At 44.8% G+C, this 24983-nt stretch overlaps 1 protein-coding gene across 3 annotated transcripts in view; it reads left to right on the top strand.

The window, feature by feature from the left end:
* The first annotated feature begins 284 nt into the window (after positions 1 to 284).
* The window catches only part of LOC109415853 (THO complex subunit 2), a 27767-nt gene continuing 3068 nt past the window's right edge, over positions 285 to 24983 (top strand). For 2 of the 3 annotated variants that reach the window (XR_009997348.1, XR_009997347.1), the window contains exons 1-10: positions 285 to 398; positions 797 to 1228; positions 12712 to 13975; positions 14036 to 14307; positions 14371 to 14488; positions 14876 to 15220; positions 15287 to 16451; positions 16520 to 16864; positions 16932 to 17159; positions 18529 to 20161. Coding sequence is in view for 1 of the 3 variants with exons in the window: in XM_019689801.3 (XP_019545346.2) it covers positions 346 to 398; positions 797 to 1228; positions 12712 to 13975; positions 14036 to 14307; positions 14371 to 14488; positions 14876 to 15220; positions 15287 to 16451; positions 16520 to 16864; positions 16932 to 17159; positions 18529 to 18566 (4260 nt within the window). In the remaining 2 variants the exon portion in view is untranslated. The remainder of the gene's footprint in view (positions 399 to 796; positions 1229 to 12711; positions 13976 to 14035; positions 14308 to 14370; positions 14489 to 14875; positions 15221 to 15286; positions 16452 to 16519; positions 16865 to 16931; positions 17160 to 18528; positions 20162 to 24983) is intronic. The other variant, XM_019689801.3, reaches the window with a different exon arrangement.

Raw genomic sequence — 24983 nt, 5'->3', positions numbered from 1 at the left:
ACTAAGGTGGCGCAGATAAACATTGCAAACCACTGGTTGTCTCTTCTATTCTTCTGGTGTTCTTATGGAACTGAAATAGTGACGTCACTATTTTAGTTGCATAAGAACACCAGAAGAGTGGAAAAGACAACCAGTGGTTTGCAATGTTTATCTGCGCCACCTTAGTAAAATGTATTCTCCTTGCAGTAAAATCACGATTTTCTGCAGTCGCCTGCTACACGGCTTTAGATCGCTTTCAATTCAATTTCCCTCCGTGCATCCCGTCGCGCACCAACACAACGAACACAACGAACACAACCGCGCCAGCAAAGGCGAAAACGTCAAACCGAAATATTGGTCGCAAAAATGCTGAACGCTGATATTTGGAAATCGTGGGAAAGAAGTGGAAAATCTGAATTGTAATTGGCGTTTTTCCGGCCCGAAACCCGGTGCAAAGTGTAGCTCAAGTGGTGCGCTTCCTGTGGATGGTGGATTTTTCCCGGACGGCTCGTTATTCGTGCGGATATCGTGAATTTTAGTCGGCGGGAGTTTCGCTCGAGAGCAGCGGGGCTCCCGCATCAGCAGAAGGAAAAAAGTTTTCTTTTTCTTCCGGCGGCGGTGTGCGGGATGTGTGTTTGATGTGATGCTCTTTTTGTGGTGGAGTGGAATGAATGCATTGTTTTGCTCGGGATCCACGCGAGTTCCGATGGAAACCGAAGCGGAAAAGCGGCTCCACTTGAGGAAAATTCACTTTGCTGGGGATAGGGTGCTGTGGGTGGTAACCTTGAAATTTATATTGTTTTGATTTCTCTTGCAGCTTGAAACAGTGCAAAGCACTGCTGAAGGAGGATAGCGGAAGTCCGCTGCTCGGAGAGAATGGCCGGAAGACGGATATCGCACGGGCGATCTACGAGCTGGTGTCTCACGGTATTCGGGGACCGATCAAAAAGGAAAGCGCCCTGGTGATGCTGGGGGAGTTGGCCAATTTGCACAGTGACATTCCGTCAATTATGTTGGATATCTTTGGCGTGCTGGACGCGGAAACGGCTGCGGGAGGTGGTGGGGCAAGCGGCACCGATGCTTCCACCGAGGAACGCGGTGCGTTTTGCTACATCGTTAAGGAGTCGGAGCGGTTCCTTTCGGAAAAGTTGCTAAAGGAACGGCTGGAGATCGACACACTGCAGGACGTGGGGACAATCAAGAATAGAAGTTTTTACACCAAGTTCATCAAGGTCAAGACGAAACTATAGTAAGTATTAAAGAAAAACATTTAGGAAAAATTCTGATAAGCTAACATTTGCAGTTCATTCAGGAATTCCTTCAGCATTTCCTCTTGGAGTTCCTTGAGCAATTCCTCTAGGAGTTCCTTCAAGATTTTTTTTGTAGGAATTCCTCTAAGAGTTCCTTCAGGAATTCCTCTAGAAGTTCTTTCAGGATTTCGTCTAGCAGTTTCTTCAGGAATTCCTCGGGGCATTTTTGTAGGAATCCCTCTAGGAGTTCCTTCGGGAATTCGTCTGGAAGTTTTTTCAGGAATTCCTCGAGGAGTTCCTACAGGAATTTCTCGAGGAATTTTTGTGAGAATTCCCCTAGGAGTTCTTTCATGAATTCCTCTAGGAGTTACTTAAGGAATGAGGAGGAGTTTCAGCAGGAATTACTCTAGGAGTTCCTTCAGCTTTTCCTCCTGGAGTTCCTTGAGCAATTCCTCTAGCAGTTCCTTCTGGATTATTTGTAGGAATTCCGCTAGGAGTTCCTTCAGGAATACGTCTAGGAGTTCCTTCAGGAATTCCTTTAGGAGTTCCTACAGATATTCCTTTAGGAGTTCCTTCAGGAATTTCTCTAGAAGTTTCTTCAGGAATTCCTCTAGGAGTTCCTTCAGGAATTCCTCTAGAAGTTCTTTCAGGAATTCCTCGAGGAGTTCCTTCAGGAATTCCTCTAGAAGGTCTTCCAGGAATTCCTCTAGGAGTTTCTACAGGAATTTTTGTAGCAATTCCTCTAGGAGTTCTTTCAGGAATGAGAAGGAGTTTCTGCAGGAATTACTCTAGGAGTTCCTTCAACATTTCCTCCTGGAGTTCCTTGAGCAATTCCTCTAGGACTTCCTTCAGGATTTTTTTTTTGTAGGAATTCCTCTAGGAGCTCCTCCAGGAATACGTCTAGGAGTTCCTTCAGGAATTTCTCTAGGAGTTTCTTCAGGAATTCCTCTAGGAGTTCCTTCAGGAATTCCTCTAGGAGTTCCTTCAGGAATTCCTCTAGGAGTTCCTTCAGGAATTCCTCTAGGAGTTCCTTCAGGAATTCCTCTAGGAGTTCCTTCAGGAATTACTCTAGGAGTTCCTTCTGAAATTCCTCTAGGAGTTCCTTCAGGAATTCCTCTAGAAGTTCTTTCAGAAATTCGTCTAGCAGTTCCTTCAGGAATTCTTCGAGGCATTTTTGTAGGAATTCCTCTAGGAGTTCCTTCAGGAATTCCTCTAGGAGTTCCTTCAGGAATTCGTCTAGAAGTTTTTTCAGGAATTCCTCGAGGAGTTCCTTCAGGAATTTCTCTAGAAGTTCTTCCAGGAATTTCTCTAGGAGTTCGTACAGGAATTTTTGTAGGAATTCCCCTAGGAGTTATTTCATGTATTCCTCCAGGAGTTACTTCAGGAATGAGGAGGAGTTTCAGCAGGAATTACTCTAGGAGTTTTTTCAGCATTTCCTCCTGGAGTTCCTTGAGCAATTCCTCTAGCAGTTCCTTCAGGATTATTTGCAGGAATAGGACGCAATCAGTGAAGTACTAGATTGAAAGTAGTGAGCTAGATTTTTGTATGGTGAGATAATCAGTTCTCCATTTCTGCAATGAAATGGTGCAAACAGCGTGGGTTATACGGTTTCTAGCCTAATTTGATGCTGTTTGAGCAAAACTTTAGATAACTGTGTTGTTAAGGACAGACTTGTTAGAATCCCAACATGGCCGCCACAATGGCCGACTTTGGCACCTACTCACGATTTCGAGGGCACAAATCTCTTCGTAAACAAAACCAGCGCACCTGAGCTTCTCATTTTAAGCTAATTACAAGTGAGCAAGATCAGAATAATAAAATGCATTGTTGTTTAAAGCTTGCATCTTGAGATTTGTGCGTCTGAAGTTCTGATGTACTATTGAAGCGGGATTTCAAGACGTTTGTCCTTAAAGTTGCAAGAAATAACTAATATAACAACACAGTTACCCAAACTTTTGCTCAAATAGCATCAAATTAGTCAAGAAATCATATAACCCACACTGTTTGTACCATTTCATTACACAAATGGAGAACTGATCATCTCACCATACAAAAATCCAGCTGACTACTTTCAATCTAGTACTTCACTGATTGCTTCCTATTCCGCTAGGAGTTCCTCCAGGAATACGTCTAGGAGTTCCTTCAGGAATTCCTTTAGGAGTTTCTACAGATATTCCTTTAGGAGTTCCTTCAGGAATTTCTCTAGAAGTTTCTTCAGGAATTCCTCTAGGAGTTCCTTCAGGAATTCCTCTAGAAGTCCTTTCAGGAATTCCTCTAGAAGTTCTTTCAGGAATTCCTCGAGGAGTTCCTTCAGGAATTCCTCTAGAAGTTCTTCCAGGAATTCCTGTAGGAGTTCCTACAGGAATTTTTGTAGGAATTCCTCTAGGAGTTCCTTCGGGAATGAGAAGGAGTTTCTGCAGGAATTACTCTAGGAGTTCCTTCAACATTTCCTCCTGGAGTTCCTTGAACAATTCCTCTAGGACTTCCTTCAGGATTTTTTTGTAGGAATTTCTCTAGGAGCTCCTCCAGGAATACGTCTAGGAGTTCCTTCAGGAATTTCTCTAAAAGTTTTTTCAGGAATTTCTCGAGGAGTTGCTTCAGGAATTTCTCTAGGAGTTCCTTCAGGAATTCCTCTAGGAGTTCCTTCAGGAATTCCTCTAGGAGTTCCTTAAGGAATTCCTCTAGGAGATCCTTCAGAAATTCCTCTAGAAGTTCTTTCAGAAATTCGTCTAGCAGTTCCTTCAGGAATTCCTCGAGGCATTTTTGTAGGAATTCCTCTAGGAGTTCCTTCAGGAATTCCTCTAGGAGTTCCTCCAGGAGTTCCTTCAGGAATTCCTCTAGCAGTTTCTTCAGGGATTCCTCTAGGAGTTACTTCAGGAATTCCGCTAGGAGTTCCTTCAGGAATTTCTCTAGTAGTTCCTTCAGGAATTTCTCTAGAATTTCCTTCAGGAATTCTAGGAGTTCCTTCAGGAATTCTAGGAGTTCCTTCAAAAATTCCTCTAGGAGTTCCTTCATGAATTCCTCTAGGAGTTTCTTTAGGAATTCCTCTAGAAGTTCCTTCAGGAATTTCTCTAGGAGTTCCTTCAGGAATTTCTCTAGGAGTTCCTTCAGGAATTTCTCTAGGGTTTCCTTCAGGAATTCTAGGAGTTCCTTCAGGAATTCATCTAGGAGTTCCTTCATGAATTCCTCCAGGAGTTTCTGCAGGAATTCCTGTAGGTGCTCAGGAATTCCTCTAGGAGTTCCTTCAGGAATTCCTCTAGGAGTTCCTTCATGAATTCTTCTAGGAGTTCCTTCAGGAAATCCTCTAGGAGTTCCTTCAGAAATTCCTCAAGGAGTTCCTTCAGGAATTCTAGGAGTTCCTTCATAAATTCCTCAGTAGTTCCTTCATGAATTCTTCTAGAAGTTCCTTTACGAATTTCTCTACACTGAGAATACTGTTCGTATGCTTTTCATTCAATTCAATTCAATTCGCTTTATTTTAGAGACTTTCAGCCTTGGGCTGGTTCATCTCTTTGAGAAAAGAGAGTTTATAATGACTCCCCTGGGCAGTTAAATTACATTAAATACAACAATATACAAAAAGTGTAAGTGTGATTCCTTAGCATATTCCTTTGCAGTATCAGTACGTGTTGCGGGTATTCTTCATCGGGTTGTTGTGGTACTTTGGTCGTTCTCCGTAATCAGCGTCATAATTCAGGCGTAGGTCGTCATCGTTGTATGTACTAGTGTTAGCCAATGTAGCAGTTTAAATATGGTCAAACAGCTCAGCGTCTTTGAGGAAACGTATTGTTGCTGCTTCGCTTGCTGCGTCGTTGCATAGTGCATCTCGGATGGATCCAATGTTGTAGAGCTTGCGAAGGTCATCAAATTTGGGACAGCTACTGATGAAGTGTTCTACGGAATTGGAGATTCCGCAAAGATCACATTGTTTGTGGAAGTTAGATCCACCAGCCATGTTGTGGGACACTCGAGTGTGTCCCGTGCGAAGCCTTGAAAGAACCTTTTGGTCTTTATAACCTTGTGTGTCGGTCCATCTATCGGTGTCTCCTTTTATTTTGCGAATAAACGGATCTCTTCTATCGCTCCAGTCCTTAGCCCATGCTAGCCCGACAATGTTGTTGATCCACTTTTTAATGTCTTGTCCTGGAACGTTCTGCGTATAGCGCCTTCTATGCAGTCTACCTTGTGAGGCTAATTTATCAGCAGTTTCATTGCCGGGTATCCCGCAATGCCCCGGGATCCAAATAAACGTGATATTGTTATTGTTGTCGAGGATTGCCTGGGTTGCCTGAATCCAGGGATGTTGGGAACAGGAAGAGTTCAGTGCTTGTATTACGCTGGCTGAGTCCGACAAAATGACAACCGGTTGATTGGATGGCTGCGAAGCAGCCAAGAACACTGCCATAGCCTCTGCAGAAAACACGGAGCATATATCCGAGAGTCGGTGACTAATGTTGACGTCTGCTCCACAGACACCGATCCCAACTTGTCCACATGCTTTAGAGCCATCTGTATATCTTTGCGTATGATATCGGTACTCAGTTACTAAAAGGTGTGTTACTGACGATCGCAGCGCTGCTGTGTTATCACCGGCCTTGAAATGTCTTTTTATCGAGAGGTCAAGTTTGGGCGCAGGAGATCGCCAACCTCTGGCTCCGGTCCAGTAGGTCTCTGCAACTGGAGGGAGAGTTTGATTGGCTACCGTTCTTAGAAGTCGATTAGCCTCACCGAGGATAAAGACCTCTGTGTCGCAGTGACTTGTCTTCTCCAAGAAACTAACAGCTCTTCTGCAAATGGCGCTAACGAATTTGTATTCGAACGGTAGTGATCCTGATTCAATACAGGCTGCCACTGCTGGAGTAGATGGTAGAAGTCCTGATGTTATCCTTATAGCGTTATTGTAGATAGGAGCCAGTTTACTGCACAACATGTCTGATGCTCTACATGACAGCTCGATGCCATATAGTAGCTTACTGTCGATAATTGCGCGGGCAGCTTTTAATCGGGTTTTGCGATTGTTGACTGTATGGTTCTTAGCGAGTACTTTCAACAAGTTTAAGCGGGTTTTGCATTCCTTTTTGACGTGGGTGCAATGGTCAACGAAGGAAAGCCTGCGATCGATGTAAACTCCCAAGATCCGAACAGTTTTTTTGAATGGGATAGCGATTCCGCGTATGGTGACCGGTTTTAATGGTGGGCGGTGTTTGAGGGAACATACATGCGTTCTGACACTTTTGTCGGCAGACATATTAAAGCCCGTAGAATCAGCCCATTTTGTGACTGCCGTTACCGCAGCTTGGAGCTTCCTCCTTAATGCCACCGGGTGTTTTCCTACAGCTACAAGGACAATGTCGTCCGCGTACACGAAAATATAGATCCCTTTCGGAAGTTTTTCAAAGACACCATTCATTGCTATTAAAAACAGGGTAACAGCTATGACGGAGCCTTGTGGCACTCCGGTTTCCTCAGTGGCAACGGTTGAACGATGGTTTCCGATTAGCACTTGGAATGTGCGTTTTGAGAGGAAATTCTTGATGAAATGCATGATGTTACCAGAAAGTCCCCATCGCGTAAGTGTTTTGAAGACGTTGGGTGTATATGCTCGATTGTATGCTTTTTCCAGATCTAGTATAGCTATTTCCACATGATGATTGGCTAAAAGTGCATCATTCAGCACCTGGCCTAAGGTAGCGAAGTAACTACCTGTGCCATGCCCTGGTCTGAAGGCGTGCTGTCTGTGATCGAGAAAATTTCCATCGGTGAGATATTGTATCAACCGACGGTTGACCATCCTCTCGAGGACTTTCGATACACAGGATGTTAGTGATATCGGGCGAAAGTTATTTGGTTCACTCGATGGAAGTTTGCTTTTTGGTATTGGGACTATTAGACTGTGTTTCCAACTCTCTGGAAGCGTGTTGTTGATCCACTCTTGGTTCAATAGTTTCAGAAGAAAACGTCTGCCTCTTTCGGTGAGATTTTTTAACATGGGATACCCAATCTCATCAGAACCAGCTGAGCTGCCTTTCCCTTTACTAAGAGCATAGTTCAATTCCATTAAAGAGAATGGGCTGTTGATTTCGTGGTTGTTGTCGGCGGGAACAAGGAGCTGATTGATGGGATCCGTTGAAACATTGTTTGCACGGATAAACGAGCTGTTGTACCGTTGGATTGCTGAGAGGTCAGCGAAATAATCTGCGAAGACGTTTGCTACGACGCTCGGTTCACGTGTGATGGTCCCTTGATGACGGATTGCCAGTCCATTCATTTTGCGCTTGCCGTTTAAAGAGTTCACTTTGTTCCATAGTTCAGTGGGAGTTTGTTGATCGTTAATGCTGTCCAGGAATTTGTTCCAACTCTGGAGTTTTGCATTTCGAATACATTGTCGACATTCGTTTCTTGCTGATCGATATGCAAGTAGGGCATCCTCTTTGTTTGGATGACCATCTGGTATTCGTTTTGCCGCTCTAAGAGCCTTCCTTCTCGCTTTCACGGCTTTCTTTGTTTCAGGCGACCACCATGCGAGAGCTCTTCGCCCTGGATGAGCACTAGTCTTCGGGATAGCTGCAGTAGCTGCACCATTGATTATATTTACTAGGTCGGACATGGTTTGTGGCTCGACTGTATCCAGCGATTCTTCGATACAGTTTTGATAGGTTTCCCAGTTTGCCTGGTCGTAAACCCAACGGGGTCGACGAGAGGTTTTGGGTGGTGCGTCGTTGAGGAAAATGGATATTGGAACATGGTCACTGTTCATAGGGTCATCACTAGCGCTCCACAGGAAACGATTAGCTATGGAAGTGCTGATCATCGAAATATCGATAGATGTCTGTCGCTCACCATTATAGTACGTTTTACATCCATCGTTGAGAACCATCAGATCTGCAGTTTCAACTAACTCTGCGATTACTGTCCCTCGGAGATTTGGCGACGCGCTGCCCCAAATTGGGTGATGGCCATTGCAGTCTCCGAGAAGAATTCTCGGTTCAGGTATTTGCTCGCAGATGCGCAGTAGTTGTTCATTTAGGTTATCAATTTTGCCGCATGGGAGGTAAAAGGACACTATAGATATGGGTATAGGAAATTCTATACGGACAGCTATGATTGGCAATATAGTGTCGATCTGTATTGGACTGAACGGGATTTGGGCTAATATCCCGATAGCCACCGAATGGTAGATGTTTTGTCCGCGTTTGTAAGTCCACCTGTATCTACCTGAGAGGGATTTGTTCATCAAATCAGGAGTGGTGCGGTGAACTTCTTGCAGAGCTAACACAATAGGCGCGTTATTGTGACAGATCATCTCAAGATCTGACAGATTATTTACAAACCCGTTCATATTCCATTGTAGAGCAAAGCGAGTACCCGTCGTGTCTGCTGTGCATCCGGATGGATTGCGGGGAGGTGATTGTGAATGACCTGTTGAGGGTAGCTGATTCGATGATCCAACAGGGGCATTCGGATGTGAAAACGTATTTTCTGGGATAGCAGAAGAAGTGCTCTGCTGAGGCGTTCCGCCAAAACCATATCGAAGTCGGTGATTGGCATCGTAAATGGCAGCCACAGAAACTGCTGATGACGGGATCCTGGTTTGGCAGGCATGCAACGATGATGTTCTGGTATCCTGTCGCGGGGTTTGTGTAGAAGCTGTGTAGATGCTGTTGAAGTCTAGAGGTGGCTTGATTCCCACGCTGTCCAAAGGGGAATAGGTATTGCTACCCTTGTCCGTCCCTCTTCCGGTGTCCCCGAGGTGACGGGGGTTGTCCGCCAGTTCCGGTGGGGGGATATCGTCCGCACTGTCGGGGCCTCGACTGCCTCGGGGGAAAACCGGGTTAGCCGGGGAACGGGCTGTGTCGCCCTTGTGCGTCCCGGAGGTGAATGTTGTGGTTGTAAGACGACTGTGCTCCGCTAGTCTCGGTGTAGACGTAACTGTACTGGTGTTGTTGATGTCAAACGTTGGCTTGATTCCCACGCTGTCCAAAGGGGAATAGGTATTGCTACCCTTGTCCGTCCCTCTTCCGGTGTCCCCGAGGTGACGGGGGTTGTCCGCCAGTTCCGGTGGGGAGATATCGTCCGCACTGTCGGGGCCTCGACTGCCTCGGGGAGAGACCGGGATATCCGCAGTACGTGCTGTATCGTCGTTGTGCGTTCCGCAGGCAGATGTCGCACTCGAGTGCCGGAGGGAGTCTTCCAGTACCGATGCGCGCATGGCTGCTACATTTGCGGGTCTGAGTTTTCTTAATGTTGTTGAGGAATGCTGCGTTCTCGATAGATGGTTGAGTATGTTTGGAGTAGGTCCAGTCGAATCTTTGATATGGATCGTTGATGAGTTTGTTACTTGCCCGTTACGGTTCACTGTTAGTTGATGTTGGTAAACCGCCGGAGATGGTACTTTTTTGTTTATTAGATGACTGGAGAGTTGATGTTGGAAATTGTTACTTCTTCTGAACAATACCGCTGGTTATGATAACCTTCGGTATGTGTTGTACTGATTCATCTGAGTCTGAGGGATTATGGCTTCTTTTGACAGACTTTTCTCGGTCGCCTTCTTGGTGATCTCTTCGTTTTGACTTATTCCTCCTGGGGAGAGCCGCTGATGCCGCTGGGGGGTTTAGATCCATTTCAGTGTCCGAAACGCTCGAGCACATGTGAGCTGTTCGTTCCGTACTTTGCTGCGTTTCTGAAGCTTCTTCGGTGTCCTGAACGTCGTAAACTAATTTGTCGACTGGTAGAGCAGGTGTTGGTGGTTTTTGAGATCGTAAACTGTCCATGATATTTCTCAGCGTTTTTATCTCATGATTTTTGTTTGATAGTGTTGCCTCGAGTGTCGAATTCTTGGCAAGCAGGTCTTCTATTGTTCCGTGCTTTTTCACCGAATCCAGGCGAGAGTTCGGATTAAGTATTGACTCAAGGTCTTGAATCTGTCGGTCCTTCTTTTTCAGCTCATTGCTCAGGACGTCTACTTTTTTGGTCAGGGTTTCTAGCAGACTATTGTCGGCAGTGGAATTGCCTTGGACAGCTGCTAATTCAAGAGCCTCTATGCGTTTGTCCTTTTTCTCCAATTCTTTAAGAAGGTTATCTACTCTGGCCAACAATTCAGCGATTTGTTGATCTTTACCAGCAACTGTTACAGCAGCGAACGATTTACTGCTGTGTGTCTGTTCATACATTCGTTTTGCTGCCGGATATGAACACCCTTGGTCTACGCGGATTCTTTGTACTTCGTTTTCCTTTATGTACGCAGGACATTTCCGGCTTGATAGGGGATGACTGTTATTATTGCAACGAGAACACCAAATGTCTGCTTCACATGCCATTTCTGTGTCGATCGGATGAGATTGGGCACAAGTACCACAGGTTTGTACTTGTAGGCATCGTAAACGTGTATGGCCAAAACTCCAACAATTGAAGCATTGCATCGGTGCTGGATAGTAGGGTTTTGTCTTGCAACGTTGCCATCCGAATTCAACGCTTTCAGGGATTACAGTGCCACTAAATGAGAGGATCATTGTAGCAGTATTCTCGCGTTTTTTCCCGACTAATCTGGTTATCCGACGGAGATCGATGACTCCTTGCGTAGATAGGTAGTCCTTGAGCACGTCGTCAGAAAGCTTGATTACTGCGGAGCAGTTGACAATGCATCTGGAGGTGTTAAGTGTAGGATGTTCCACAATTTTGATCTTTGTCCCGTCGAGAAGCGTAGTCATTTTTAGTAGCTTTTCCACTTGTTTGGTGCCTCGGACCTTAAGGGCATAAGTGGAACCCTTACCTTCCGAAATGGCCCCGTCGATTGGCGCACCAATACATTTCTCCACTGACAGGCGAAGAAGGAACGGATCTTCTGGTAACATTCCCTTGACCGCTTGCATTCGTAGCACCTGTATCGCACCAGATGTTCCGTTTTTGTCCATGTACCAAGGTAGACGCTGCCCTGCATAACTACCGTCGAAAAAGTTCGTAGGTCCTCCTCCTCCAGGCCCACCAGGATCTCCTGGGTCCCCCGGCAGTGGAGGAAAGCCCACGGCCGAAGCCATGGTTTGTGCGGCGGATGTATTCACTCCAAGGTTGTTGATTTTTTACACGCGCCGCGAAAAAGTTCTTATTTTGGATCTATCTGCCACTCGGGACAAGCCAATCTATACTGTCACGATATATACACGTCGGCTATGCGTGTGTTGGTGTTCTTTCAATTCAGACGACTCAACCTCGTGATATGTTCACAAACAAAATTGGCAAATTTTACCACTTTCACTTCGATTCCTATGTGCACTTCACGAAAAAAGTGTAACAGCGATCGTAAACTTTACCGGAGATATAGTTTGCTCGATATTAGAGTAGCAATTCACCGCAAAATCGAATAATAAAATCGGATGCTGTATCTCGTGTTGCCGTACGATTGTATCCCGAACACTCGAATGTGCTTTTCATAGTTTGCTTCTTATGAATCAGTAATTTTTATTTTTTTCATCATTTCATAGTTCTCGTATGCTTTTCATACATTGAAAAGCGAAATCCATAAGACTTGTCGTATGAAAAATCTCATAAAAGCATCGTATGAAAATCATAAGATGTGTTATGAAACACCATTGCTAAAAAACAACAGAACCTTTTATTGGCTTCTAACCACTTCTACTTCCGAAGCGTCGATGGGCGTATGAGTAAAGCACGCACTCGCCAACCTTGACGTTCCTGGTTCGATTCCAGATTGCGATTTTTTTTTAATTTGTGCAAAATATTTCATAAAAGTATGTATGATAGTCATACGACATAATTTCGGATTTTATACGTTATCGGTATGGTTTTCATACGTGAGTGTTATGAAATTTATACAGTAACAGTATGACAATAATAGTTGGTGCTTTGAATCCAAAATCATAGTTAGTAACTATGATTTTCACAAGAAATTCTTGTGGCAAAAAAGCATAGTTGATTCGTATGATTTTCGGAGTTGCAGTATCCTCAGTGTAGGAGTTCCTTCAGGAATTTCTCTAGAATTTCCTTCAGGAATTCTAGGAGTTCCTTCAGGATTTCTTTTAGGAGTTCCTTCATGAATTCCTCTAGGAGTTTCTTTAGGAATTCCTCTAGAAGTTCCTTCAGGAATTTCTCTAGGAGTTTCTTCAGGAATTTCTCTAGGAGTTCCTTCAGGAATTTCTCTAGGATTTCCTTCAGGAATTTCTCTAGGAGTTCCTTCAGGAATATCTCTAGGATTTCCTTCAAGAATTCTAGAAGTTCCTTCAAGAATTCCTCTAGGAGTTCCTTCAGGAATTTCTGCAGGAATTCCTCTAGGTGCTACTTCAGGAATTCCTCTAGGAGTTTTGTCAGGGATTCCTCCAGGAGTTCTTTCAGGACTTCCTCTATTAGTTCGTTCACGAATTCATCTAGGAGTTTCTGCAGGAATTCCTCTAGTATTGAGCCTCAAGATCTAGATAAAAAAAAAAGCTTGTAGCTAAATTCGTTTTTTTTTTTTTCGTTTCCCTTATAGCTACAAACAGCGCCGTTTCAATCTGTTCCGCGAGGAAAGCGAAGGCTACGCCAAACTAATTACCGAACTGAATCAGGAATTCACCGAAACCAACACAGTACAAAGCATTCTGGAAATCATCAAATCCCTCATCGGCTGCTTCAACTTGGACCCGAATCGGGTGCTCGACATTATGCTGGAATCGTTCGAAACCCGACCGGAACAGGATAAAATCTTCATTCCGCTGCTGCAGTCGTACATCAACGATGGAAACATCATTTGCGAGGTGTTGGGGTACAAATATCGACACTTTGCCGATAGTCGGACTCCGGAATCGCTGTTCAAGGTGACGGCTCTGCTTCTGCAGCATGGAGTGATCAAGCTGGACGATATTTACGCCTGGCTCAGTCCGACCGATAAACTGATCGTAAGCGAATGGGAGACGGATGTGAACGATGCGAAAGAGTTCGTCCGGAAGTTGAATGTAGTTTCGACGAATAAGGATAAAGAGCAAGAACCGGAACCGGAAAAGGAGATGACTCCGGAAAAGTACGCTACCAATCAGAAGTGGGGTCTGTGTGAGGCTCTTCTACACGTCGGAGATTGGAACACTGCTCAGCTCTTGCTGAAGAAGCTTCCGGAACAGTCGATCATGGTCCATCAGCGGATTGCCGGAGCGCTTTCCCGTCTGTTGCACATGATAATCGAACCGGTTTATCGTCTGAAGTGTGCCCTTCCGTGCAACATCAAGGGGCGTCCCATCAGCAATGGCCTAAGCAAATTGGCCCCAGCGCCGGTGACCACAATCTCTAAGCTACGGAACCATGCATTCCCGATGTTCATCGCCTTGGGACCTTCTCTGCACTTCGATCCGGTTCTCCTGTACAAACTTCTCCGCCTGGTTCGGGTCATTCTCACGGAAATGAACGTCGATCCGGCCAACACCCCTGCCCCCGGTTCGGAGAACGAGCAGCTCTACTACGACATCCTTACGCTGCTGGATGCGTCGATCCTTCCTTCCCTGTCCTACATGGACTGCAACTGCTGTGTGGCCGAGGAAATCTGGTCCATTGTGAAGCTCTATCCGTACCAATTCCGGTATAGTTTGTACGCCCGCTGGAAGAACGACACCTACCAGCTGCAGCCGAAGTTGATTCGACGGCGGGGGAATGCCCAGAAGCAGATCAAAGCGTTGATGAAGCGGGTCAGCAAGGAGAATAGCAAACCAGTGGGGCGACTGATCGGCAAGCTGAGTCACTGTTCGCCGGGGTTCCTGTTCGATTATGTAAGTCGTTTGATCAATCAAGCTATCTAGGTACTAAGTCACCTTCCCCGCCTATTTCAGATCCTACTGCAAATTCAAATCTACGACAATCTGATCACGCCGGTTGTGGATTCGCTCAAGTATCTGACGTCGCTGTCGTACGACGTGCTCGGATACTGTCTGATCGAATCCCTGGAGCAGGTCGATCGCAACCCGATGCAGAACGATGGCACTTCGATTTCGCTGTGGCTGCAGAGTTTGGCCAACTTTTGCGGGGCCATCTACAAGAAGTACAACATCGAACTGAGTGGGTTGCTGCAGTACGTGGCCAATCAGCTGAAGGCGCATAAGAGGTATGGGCGTGAGGATTTTGGCTGGTGAAAGATTTCATAGATTGATGACGTTGTTTGTTTCAGTTTGGATTTGCTGATTTTGAAGGAAGTGGTGCAGAAAATGACGGGGATCGAGGCGGCGGAAGAGATGACAGCCGAGCAGATTGGAGCCATGTGTGGAGGAGAACTGCTGCGTGGCGAGGTAAGAACGGTTTGGGTTGTTCATTCGTTGTGGGCTTGAACGAGTCGGTTGACAGGTTCACGATCTCTCCACACAGCACTAAAATTAGCTCGGTATTTTTTTCCAATCTGTTTACTGAGTTCTTCACAGCAGGTTTAACTCGATACACCCGGTGTTTCTTTTGCTGAAACACTGTAAATGAGTTAAGAAGTTCAGGAAATCCATTGTCAGAGATTACAAAGAACGGTAAATACTGAAACCTACCGAGTATACCGAGTTAAATCTGATGTTGAAAACTTAGTTAAAGATGTGAAATAATACTGAACTCAGTGTAAAAAATACTGATCTAGAACATCAGAATCTAAGTGTGTCTAATTGTACTCAACGCAACATTTCATTCCATTCTAGGCCGGCTATTTCAGTCAGGTGCGCAACACTAAGAAATCCTCCCAGCGCTTGAAAGATGCCCTGGCCAGTAACGATTTAGCTGTGGCGCTCTGTCTGTTGATTGCCCAGCAGAAGCATTGTGTAATCTATCGGGAAACGGCTTCCAGCCATCTAAAACTGGTGGGAAAACTGTACGATCAGTGTCAAGATACGCTGGTTCAGTTTGGGACATTCCTCGGTTCGACGTACTCGGTCGAAGAGTACGTCGATCGGTTACCAACGATACACAGTATGCTGCAGGAGTACCACATCCACTCGGATGTGGCGTTCTTCCTAGCGCGGCCAATGTTTTCCCACGCCATCAGTGTAAGTAGCTTGATATAAATAAACCGTGAACTTAAAAATTGACTTTCTCCTCTTCGCAAATTTTAGCAAAAGTACGACCAACTGCGCAAGGCGGATCAAAACTCGAAGAAGCTGTCCACCTCGCAGAAGATGGTCAAGTATCTGGAAGCGACCGCTTTCGTCATGAATCCGGTAATCGAATCGGTTCGTCCGCTGCACCCCCCGAAAGTATGGGAGGATATCAGCCCCCAGTTTCTGGTCACATTCTGGTCCTTGAGCATGTACGATCTACAAGTTCCGGCCGAAAGCTACCAGCGTGAAATCAATAAGCTGAAACAGCTTTCCATATCGGCGATGGATTCCAAGGATCAGAACGCTTCAAAGAACAAGAAGGAACAGGAGCGGCACGTAGCTCTCATGGAGAAGCTGCAGGATGAACGCAAGAAGCAACAGGAACATGTGGACAAGATTATGCACCGCTTGACAAACGAAAAGGATTCCTGGTTCCTGTCGCGCTCTGCTAAATCCGCCAAAAATGAAACTATTACTCAGTTCCTGCAGCTTTGCCTTTTCCCACGATGCACCTTTACGGCGCTGGATGCCCTCTACTGTGCCAGATTTGTCCACACGATCCACAGTCTGAAAACGGCCAACTTCTCCACCCTGCTCTGTTACGATCGGATATTCTGCGACATTACCTACTCGGTCACGTCCTGCACCGAAAACGAAGCAACCCGATACGGTCGGTTCCTGTGCGCCATGCTGGAAACGGTCATGCGCTGGCACGCCGACCAGAGCACCTTCAATCGCGAGTGCTCCAACTATCCCGGATTCGTAACGAAGTTCCGCGTCAGCAATCAGTTCTCGGAAGCGAACGATCACGTCAACTACGAAAACTACCGGCACGTGTGTCACAAGTGGCACTACAAGATCACTAAAGCCATGGTGTTCTGCTTGGACTCCAAGGACTACATGCAAATCCGCAACTCGTTGATCATTCTGATGCGCATCCTCCCGCACTTCCCGGTACTGGCCAAGCTTGCGCAAATCATCGAGAAGAAGGTCGAAAAGGTCCGCGAAGAGGAGAAAAACCAACGTCAGGATCTGTTCGTCCTGGCTTCGAGTTACATTGGGCAGCTGAAGGCCAAGTCCGGCCAGATGATGCGGGAAAGTGACTTCCATCAGGTGTCGGAGAAACCCGTCAAGGTGGAACAGCAGGAAGCGAAGGCTGTGAACGGAGATAGCAAAAGCGGTACGTCAGACTTGTTACACCAAACAATCACAATCTGCTATATTTGTTATATTTGTTTGTTTTCACAGATCGCAAGGAGATCAAACTGGAGAAGAAAATCATCGTCTCCAGCAATTCGTCGTCCAGTTCGTCAAAGCAGCAGCAAAGTTCCAACTCATCGTCCAACAACGCCACATCCAACAACAGCAGCAACAACTCGGACGTCAAAATCGTCGAACGCGAAGTCAAAAAAGAAACGCCCGTAAGGGAATCGACACGCGAAACGTCGGTCAGCAGCAGTTCGAAGGAAAAATCATCCAAGGAGATCAAACGAGAGGAGCGAGCGCGTGAAAAGGAACGCGAACGGGAAGAGGCCGCCGCCGAACGGAAGCGCGAAAGAGAGAAGGAGAAGCGACGCGATAAAACTACCAGAGGTTTGTATAATTTTGACTAGTCTTAAACTACGTGAGAATTTAACATTGTTTTGCCTCTCGAAAACAGCCGCCCTGGCAGCAGCGGCCCAAGTCGAGTACGAACTCCAATTGCAACAGCAACAGCAGCAGCAACAACAACAACAACAGCAGCAGCAGCACCAGCACAGCAGTGAGAGGGAATCGCGTGCCAGCGAGAGAGATCGGGAACGGGATCGCACCGAACGGGACCTCAGCTCGGTGTCCAACTCCAGCAACGAGCACCGGCGCAGCCAGGATCCACCGGAGCATGACAGAGGTTAGTATATGGGCTTTAGTGGTTTGATTTTATTGAGATACTTCCAGTGTGTTTATCATGCATTGATTTACACTTTTCGCTTCAGACATATTCAGGCTTATTCTGCGCGGCGTGTGAGGTGAGACGAGTCGAATGAGGTGACAAAAGTCGACTCGATCCCATTTGATTTGCATTAGTCGTCTCACGCCACGTGAGACGAAACCGTCCGTCTCACCTCACACGCCGCGCAGAATAAGCCTGATTTATATGCATTCACTTTTCAATGCTCACACCTTAAATCTCACTTTCCACTGCCACATTTCATTGCTTTTCATCACACTCCTCACAGTTCACTTTTCACAGTCTATTCCTTACAGGGCATTTCTCACTTGATCAGTTCTCATTACTTACACACCAAAATTATTGAAATGCTTCCAGCACGCAAAAAATCAGCAAAAGAAATAGCTGAATTTCAGTAACATTTTTGATGAATTTCAGCACAACGTTGCTGATCAACTGTCAAAACTGCTGGATAGTTCAGCAAGTTGAAAAATAATTGCTGAATGCAATCAGCACGCAAAAAATCTGCAAAGTTTGCTGAAAACTAGCAAAAAAAAAATTTGCGGTGTACATCTCACTGTTCCACACTTCTCATTGCTCAATCTTCACTGCATAAATGTTTACTCTTCAGTGTTCACTCCTCACTACACACTACTTACTTCCCACTCCTCTTTTCTCACTCCTGACTCTTCACTGTTCTTTCATCATTACTCACTCTTCATTCTTAACTTCTCATTGATCTCTGCTTATGTCTATTCCTTACAGTTCACTTAGTACTCTTCACTGTTCATTTTTTACTTATCGCTCTTCACTGCTCACTTTTCATTGTTTCACGCTTTACTGTTTGTTCTTCACTTTTTTTTTCGTTTTTATTTTTGTGTATTTTAACTAGTTGCTAATTCTACACTCGTTTGTTCTTCACTGCATACTTATTACTCCGCACTTTTCACTGCTCAATCCTTTACTCACTCTTGATTGCTCACTCATCTCGAACTGTTCACATCGCACTCTTCATTGTTCACTCATCATCCCAAACTTCTCATATCTCATTCTCCATTGCTCAGCACTACTCACCCCTTCTATTATCTGCTCATTCCTCAGTCCTCAATGTCACACATTTCTGAATGCTTCACACTCCTCACTTCACAGTCTTTATTGATCAATGGTCACCCCTCACTAATCACAGCTCAGTCTTCACTTATCACGTCAAACTTCTCATTGATTTCCGCTACTACTACTACTACTTTATTACTGGAAGTGTCGTAAGAAAAATCCGTTGATCCACTTCAATAATCGGTTCCCCCCTCTTTCTCTTCCATTTCCTTTCCAGAGGTGAAACGTCGCAAGCTGGAAAGTTCTACCTCAAAGGTTAGTATTGTGGTGTAAAAACACTATGTATCACAGTGAGTGCAAATTCGAAAGAAAAGATAGAGAAACCGCCGACCCGCACCGAACGGACACCGGTACGGAGAGAGAGAAAAAAATACCGAGACGAGGACTGAGGAGGGTGAAGGTGATTCGAGCGAAAACTTGAGAATCGTCAAAATGAAGTGAAGTGTGGCCCGTTAGTGAAGAAAACCATTGGATCGAAAGAGGGGATGCACGCTGTGGATGGTATCCGGATAGGGTTGTCCCGATGTACGTGACGGAAGCTGCTGGACCAGCCGACAGACGTGTCATATCGCACCGGAACCAAGACGATTGACACAAGGGAAAGGCATCATGTGAGCAGAAAAAATAGACCTTGGATTAGATGAAGTAGGAAATCCAATTACCGTGAATCTGTTGTGCATATTGTGCCATTTAGCGTCCATTTCAAATGCTAATGACCCCAATTAGAGTAATTTCGAATAAAGTTGAATACATGAAAAGTAGTATTACGGTGAGATTGTTGTAAGCTACCTAAGCACAAACAAACATGCAATGTTGAGGGGTAGATTCACGGCAACATTTGAACCAGAGATGTACCAGGAACTGGAGCTGATTTTCGGAGTCGGCCGTCGAGGATACGCAAGGATTCAGATCATACAACTTTGTATAAAAACCGAGACCAAAGATGTGGCAAACGCCACAAGGACAAGTCCTGAGAATTGCAAAAAAGACGAGGATTCCCAAAACGCATGATCAAAAAATCGGCACAAACGGCAAACGCATCATCAAGAAGTCGGCACATAAGACTACGCGATCAGGATCACCCACTAGTTGTCCAACAAAAATAAAATATTCAAAACGTCGCGTAGCCATGAAAACCGTCAAGTTATGCTATGGAATCGAAGCAACCTAAATCACAACTATCCTGAGACAACCTCCAGAGCAGAGCCGTATGAAGCCCATCAATCATGGCATGCTAATCGAGCAAAACTGAGATTTAACGGTTGGAGTACACAATGACATCTGGATTTCAAACCCATGAACCACGGAACGATACCAACTCATCGAAGGGGCGGTATGCAGCAAACAACACTAACTTGTTGGAAGCAGAAACACAACTCCGGGAGCGTGTAGTTTTATTAATACACAAATGTGAAACGAGTTATTAGCATTGTTTTCTGGTGATTCGCTGAATCAGTAAAATTTTGACGAGTTTCTTCAAGAGAGCATTTCTTCAGACGCGTTGGCTGACCGTAAATTTCAAGCAAATAATTGTTGCATACTTTTAATATACAGCTAATATTACTCAATCCGCGTAAATCTTAAAACCATTAAATCCACCAACAACCTAATCTGTAAACCAAGCATTCGACACAAAATACAGTGAACCAAAGTCCAGCAAAAATCCGTGGTTTCGATAGCAGTCGACGATAGGTTCCCGCCGTGTGCGTGTTCGTTGGGTTTGTGCAGTGTAGTTCCAGGTTCGGTAATCCACCGACCCCCGGTTCGATCCAGTGAAGCGCTCGTAATCGCTAGAACTTTTGGTAGTCCATCCTCTCGTCCGTGGGTCTTCCTACTATATCGGTGCCAAGGTATGTATCACTCTCGCAAACAATACGAAGCTACAGCAACATGTTATGTACTCAGATTTACAGATTCCGAAAAATTGATAATAATAGTACAAAACTGCGTACAAACGTAGTCGTTAAAGGTAATCAAACGCAGCTCCAAAAACCGTAGGTGGCGCTCTTTTAAAACAGTTATTTACGCACTCTAAGCGTATTAAGTTCAAGATACACACGTTGCGTAAATGTGCGATTACAAAGTGACACGATACCTTGATACCTTGTTGGCTACAAAGTAACTTTACTCCAACGACGAGCGTATAGTAGAGCACCATCTTCATCGGTCTTGGGCGATGTTCCTTTAGTTTCCCCGAACGTAGTAGGGATCGTAGATCTTCTTCAACCGCGTGCAGCCAGCGAGTTCGCGGCCGCCCACGAAGTCGCTTAGGGTTTGTCCATAAACTACGTAGACTCTTACGGGGGGACGGGGGGAGGTCTGGCGAAAGTCTACGCTTCTTACAAATTTCAAAAATTTTGTATGAGCGAAAGTCTACGGGGGGGGGGGGGGGGGGGTCTGAGATGGCCGAAAATGAGTTTACGTAGTTTATGGACAGCGCCTTACATCTACCGGGTTCTCTGCTGAATATTGTTTTCGTTATTATTTCTTCCGACATTCGCACTACGTGTCCAGCCCTCTGAAGCCTGTCGTATTTTATACGTTTCACAATATTGGCATCTGCGTACACTTGGTACAATTCGTGATTCGTGCGTCTGCGCCGCACTCCATTTTCTTGTTTCCTCCTTCAACTCCAAAAGCTTTTCGGTCTGCCTTCTTTAGCGTCCACGCTTCGTGACCGTAGAGGGCAACCGGAAGAATCTACGTCTTATACAGAGCGAGTTTTGTTTGCGTTCGCAAGTTACGGGACCTTAACTGGCTACGCAATCCGTAAAAGGCTCTATTCGCAGCTGCAATACGCCTTTCCACTTCACGGAAAACGTCATTGTCACATTTCACAAGTGTTCCAAGATAAACAAATTCTTCAACAACTTCAAACACATCCCCATCAATCACTACCTCAGCACTAACACCACTAGGCCTGCTTCTGTCTCTACCCGCTATCATGTACTTCGTCTTGGTAGAGTTAATCGTCAAGCCTATCCTCACTGTCTCTTTCTTTAGAGGAGCATAAGCTTCCTCCACTGCCCTACGCCACTGCCGATGAGATCAATATCGCCCGCAAAATCGAGGAGCATGTGCGACCGTGTGATGATAGAGCCATTCCTCTGCACGCCTGACCTCCTAATCGCTCCTTCGAGTGCAATGTTGAACAATAAATTTGAAAGAGCATCCCCCTGCTTCAATCCATCCAAGGTCACAAACGACGTAGACACTTCGTCCGCGATCCGAATAATTGATTTTGATCCATCCAGCGTTGCGCGAATCAGTCTAATTAGTTTCGCCGGAAAACTGAATCGTACGCTGCTTTAAAATCAATGACCAGATGGTGAGTCTGCAAGTTATATTCCCGAAATTTATCTAGGATCAACCGCAGGATAAACATTTGATCCGTCGTGGATCGGCCCTCACAAAAACCAGCCTGGTATTCGCCGACGAAGGACTCTTCAAGAGCTCGCAGTCTGTTAAACAGGACACGCGACAGTATCTTATACGCCGAATTTAAAAGAGTAATCCCTCTGTAATTGTCTCTATCCAGTCTGTGCCCTTTCTTGTACAGGGTGTCTACTACCTGGAAAAACCTGGAAAACCTGGAATTATCAGGGAATTTCATTTACCCTGGAAAAAACCTGGAATTATCAGGGAATTCCGAAGTCAATCAGGGAATTTTTGTGGGAAAGGATTTTTTATTGAATCTTTTAAACTAGACCTTGGTATATAAATATCATGAAGAAATTCTGGTGAAATAATTTAACCACTGCTTGCATTTCTTGAATAAGATTTTTCAGAACTCGTGGAGCTGATTTTTATAGATTTTCGAAGGGAGTTCGTGACCGAAGCTGGAAAGAAATTTCTAACAATTCCTTAATAGTTTTATGTTCAAATAAAGCTGAAATGCTTCGAGTTTTTTTTATTACTAGTAGATCTTAGAATATTTCTAGAAGAAAATTCCAGATTTAAAAAAAAAACTAAGAATTTTTTAAAGCATTTGTTTAGGAAATCCTTCAGGGAATACCTTTTTTTTCTCTGTTCGGGACATAACCACTGCGACCAGTATTTGATCTATTGTGGTATACCCCGTGTCCTTTGTATAGTGCATGTCGTATTACTTTATCACCATTGAGAAGTTATAAAGTATTCGGTTTGTTACAGTAGTCATTTTCAACTAGTTCGTAAGGAAGGATTCTGAATGATAAGTTCCGCTTTTGACACGCTCCTTTTTCAGTCAAAATCGGATCCCTTAACGAAAAAGTCAAGAAATGATACCGATATTGACCATGCATCGGAACCCTAGCCCCTACTGCCTCAAACCAATGAATACCGAATAAAAGATTAGGATTACTAATCCATTTTTTCCTTGGTGCAAGATCCATCTCGGCCAGAACCAAACCGAGACCTATCACTATTACCAAGGTATGAAATGTAATAAGGACCAAAGTTTTTTCCTTTAATTACTAAAATAGGCTGTTCCATAGTTGGATGCAGTTAGGTCTAGGGTTCGGTTTGGTAGATCTTTCGCCGCAACGCAACCCAAAAAGGTGATTTACCCACGCTACGGGCTCCGTTAAAGATCGAGCATGTTTTAAACCCTCTCAACCATTCATTCCTCAGCACGGGTCGCCTGACACCTTGGATTGGGGTTACCTGTTTGGTGGACTTTTACCCCCAGAACAGGTGGTCCGTAGTGCTATTCTAAGCCACACGGACATACCTTACTTTTTTCTAAAGGATATCATGGGTAAGAGCATTGAGACGTTCTCTGAAGAAGCTAGAAAAATTATCCGTATACTAATTGAAATCAGAAGCTAAGAAAAAAAAACCTGATAAAAATTATGAACATCACTCCAACATTTCTAAAGGATCAACTGAAAATCCAGAAGTCCCGGAAAAATGTCTGATGGAATTCTTAACATATCTTTATCAGAATGTATAAACAAGCTTTCTATAAACTTTCAAGAAAAACATGGGGATTTTAGTTGAATTAACATTCCTTAAAAAATCCTGAAATGATTGCTGAAGTAATTTCTAATAGATTTTTTCGTTACAAACCATGAGATTTTTTTAGAAATTAATTTTTAACAAATCCCGTGAAAGGAATGGTTGATAAAATTTCTAGAACCCCGAAAAGCTCCGCAAAATGTTGGATTTTCTTGGAGTATTTAGTTCTAATCAATAGATTATGTTTTTTTTTTTTTCAATATTCAATATGAATTTATGGAACTTAGAACAAGCGAATTTTTGAAAGACATTTCTGTATAGACTTTTGGAATAATTTTTGGACTCAGATTTGCTAAGGATTTTCTGCCGGGTATATGGTAAATTTACTTCTGCTAGTTATTATTTCTATTTCTGAACCTGGAATTTTTTTCTCAGACCTGGAAAAATCAGAGAATTTTATTTTAGTAAACGAGTAGACACCCTGTTGTAGATTGGGCATATGAGGCCATCTAACCAACTGGTGGGCAATTCTTCATCCTCCCAAATCTTCATAATAATCTGGTGGATTGATTGATGTAGCTGCTCGCTTCTGTGCTTAAGAAGTTCTACCGGGATCTCGTCCTTTCCAGCAGCCTTGCTGTTTTTCAGCTCCTTCAGGGCCTCTTAAACCTCATCCAGTGTTGGTGGTTCCACTGCTTGATCGTCATCTATTATGTTAATCCTGTTCCTGGGTGCTCCTTCGCTGCTATCATTCAACAACTGGCTGCCACCATTGTTGTGTCTGTCAGCAAATTTCCTTCTCGGTGCACATGGAGGGCACTGGCGCAGTCTTGTGCTGCGCGCCATTGACAGTTGCATAAAACCTCCACATATCGTTTTTGTCCATAGTTTCCTGCGGTTCAGCAATAACACTTTCTTCGTGTTGCCGTTTTTTCTGCGGTGGATTAGTTTCTCTTCTGTTCTTGCCACCCTGTAGCGCTCCCTGTTCTGCCGGGTACCGGCCACTAGCATTCGACTTCTGGCGGCATTCTTTTCGTTCGTCACTCGTTGGCAGTCCTCGCCAAACCAACCATTACGTTGGCGTCGCTGAGCGGTACCTATCACCTCTTGCGCTGTTGTTGTCACTGCTTCGTGGATAACTCCCCATAAGCTGTTGACATCTCCAGATCCGTTGGTCTCTCCTATCCTCTCGTATAGTTTCTGATGGTTCTGTGCAGCAATCCCTTTGGCCGACAAGTGCTGGATATTGAAACGCATCGTCCTGTTTTCCGTTCCAATGACAGGCCGAAAAAAACTTTATCTGTCGATCTGCGCATTTGCATCTCCGATGACTTTTTTGACATCTTGTTTTGGGCACTCTCCGTAGGCCTTATCAACGCTCTCATAGAACTCATCCCTTATGTCATCGGGTTTGTCGTTCGTTGGCGCATATATGCAATCAGGCTGTAGTTGAAGAATTTGCCCTTCATCCTCAACACACAGATTCGGTCGCTTATCGGTTTCCACCGAATAACTTGCTTCATCTGCTTCCCGATCACTATAAAGCCGACTCCGCGTTCTGCCTTATCGCCGCCGCTGTAGTAGATGTGGTACTTGAATGAAGTGTTGGCGATGGGATCCACCGCTCGGAATTCGCGTTCTCAAGTTTTGGGCCAGCGTATCTCCTGGATAGCAGCCACGTTAACGCCGACATTCTGCAGGTCACGAGCCAGGAGCCCAACACGTGCGGGTTCA

Source organism: Aedes albopictus, chromosome 2 (assembly GCF_035046485.1).
Source record: "Aedes albopictus strain Foshan chromosome 2, AalbF5, whole genome shotgun sequence".
Taxonomy (NCBI): domain Eukaryota; kingdom Metazoa; phylum Arthropoda; class Insecta; order Diptera; family Culicidae; genus Aedes; species Aedes albopictus.
Note: the sequence above shows the minus strand (reverse complement) of the source record. Positions and strands in the feature narration are given on the sequence as shown.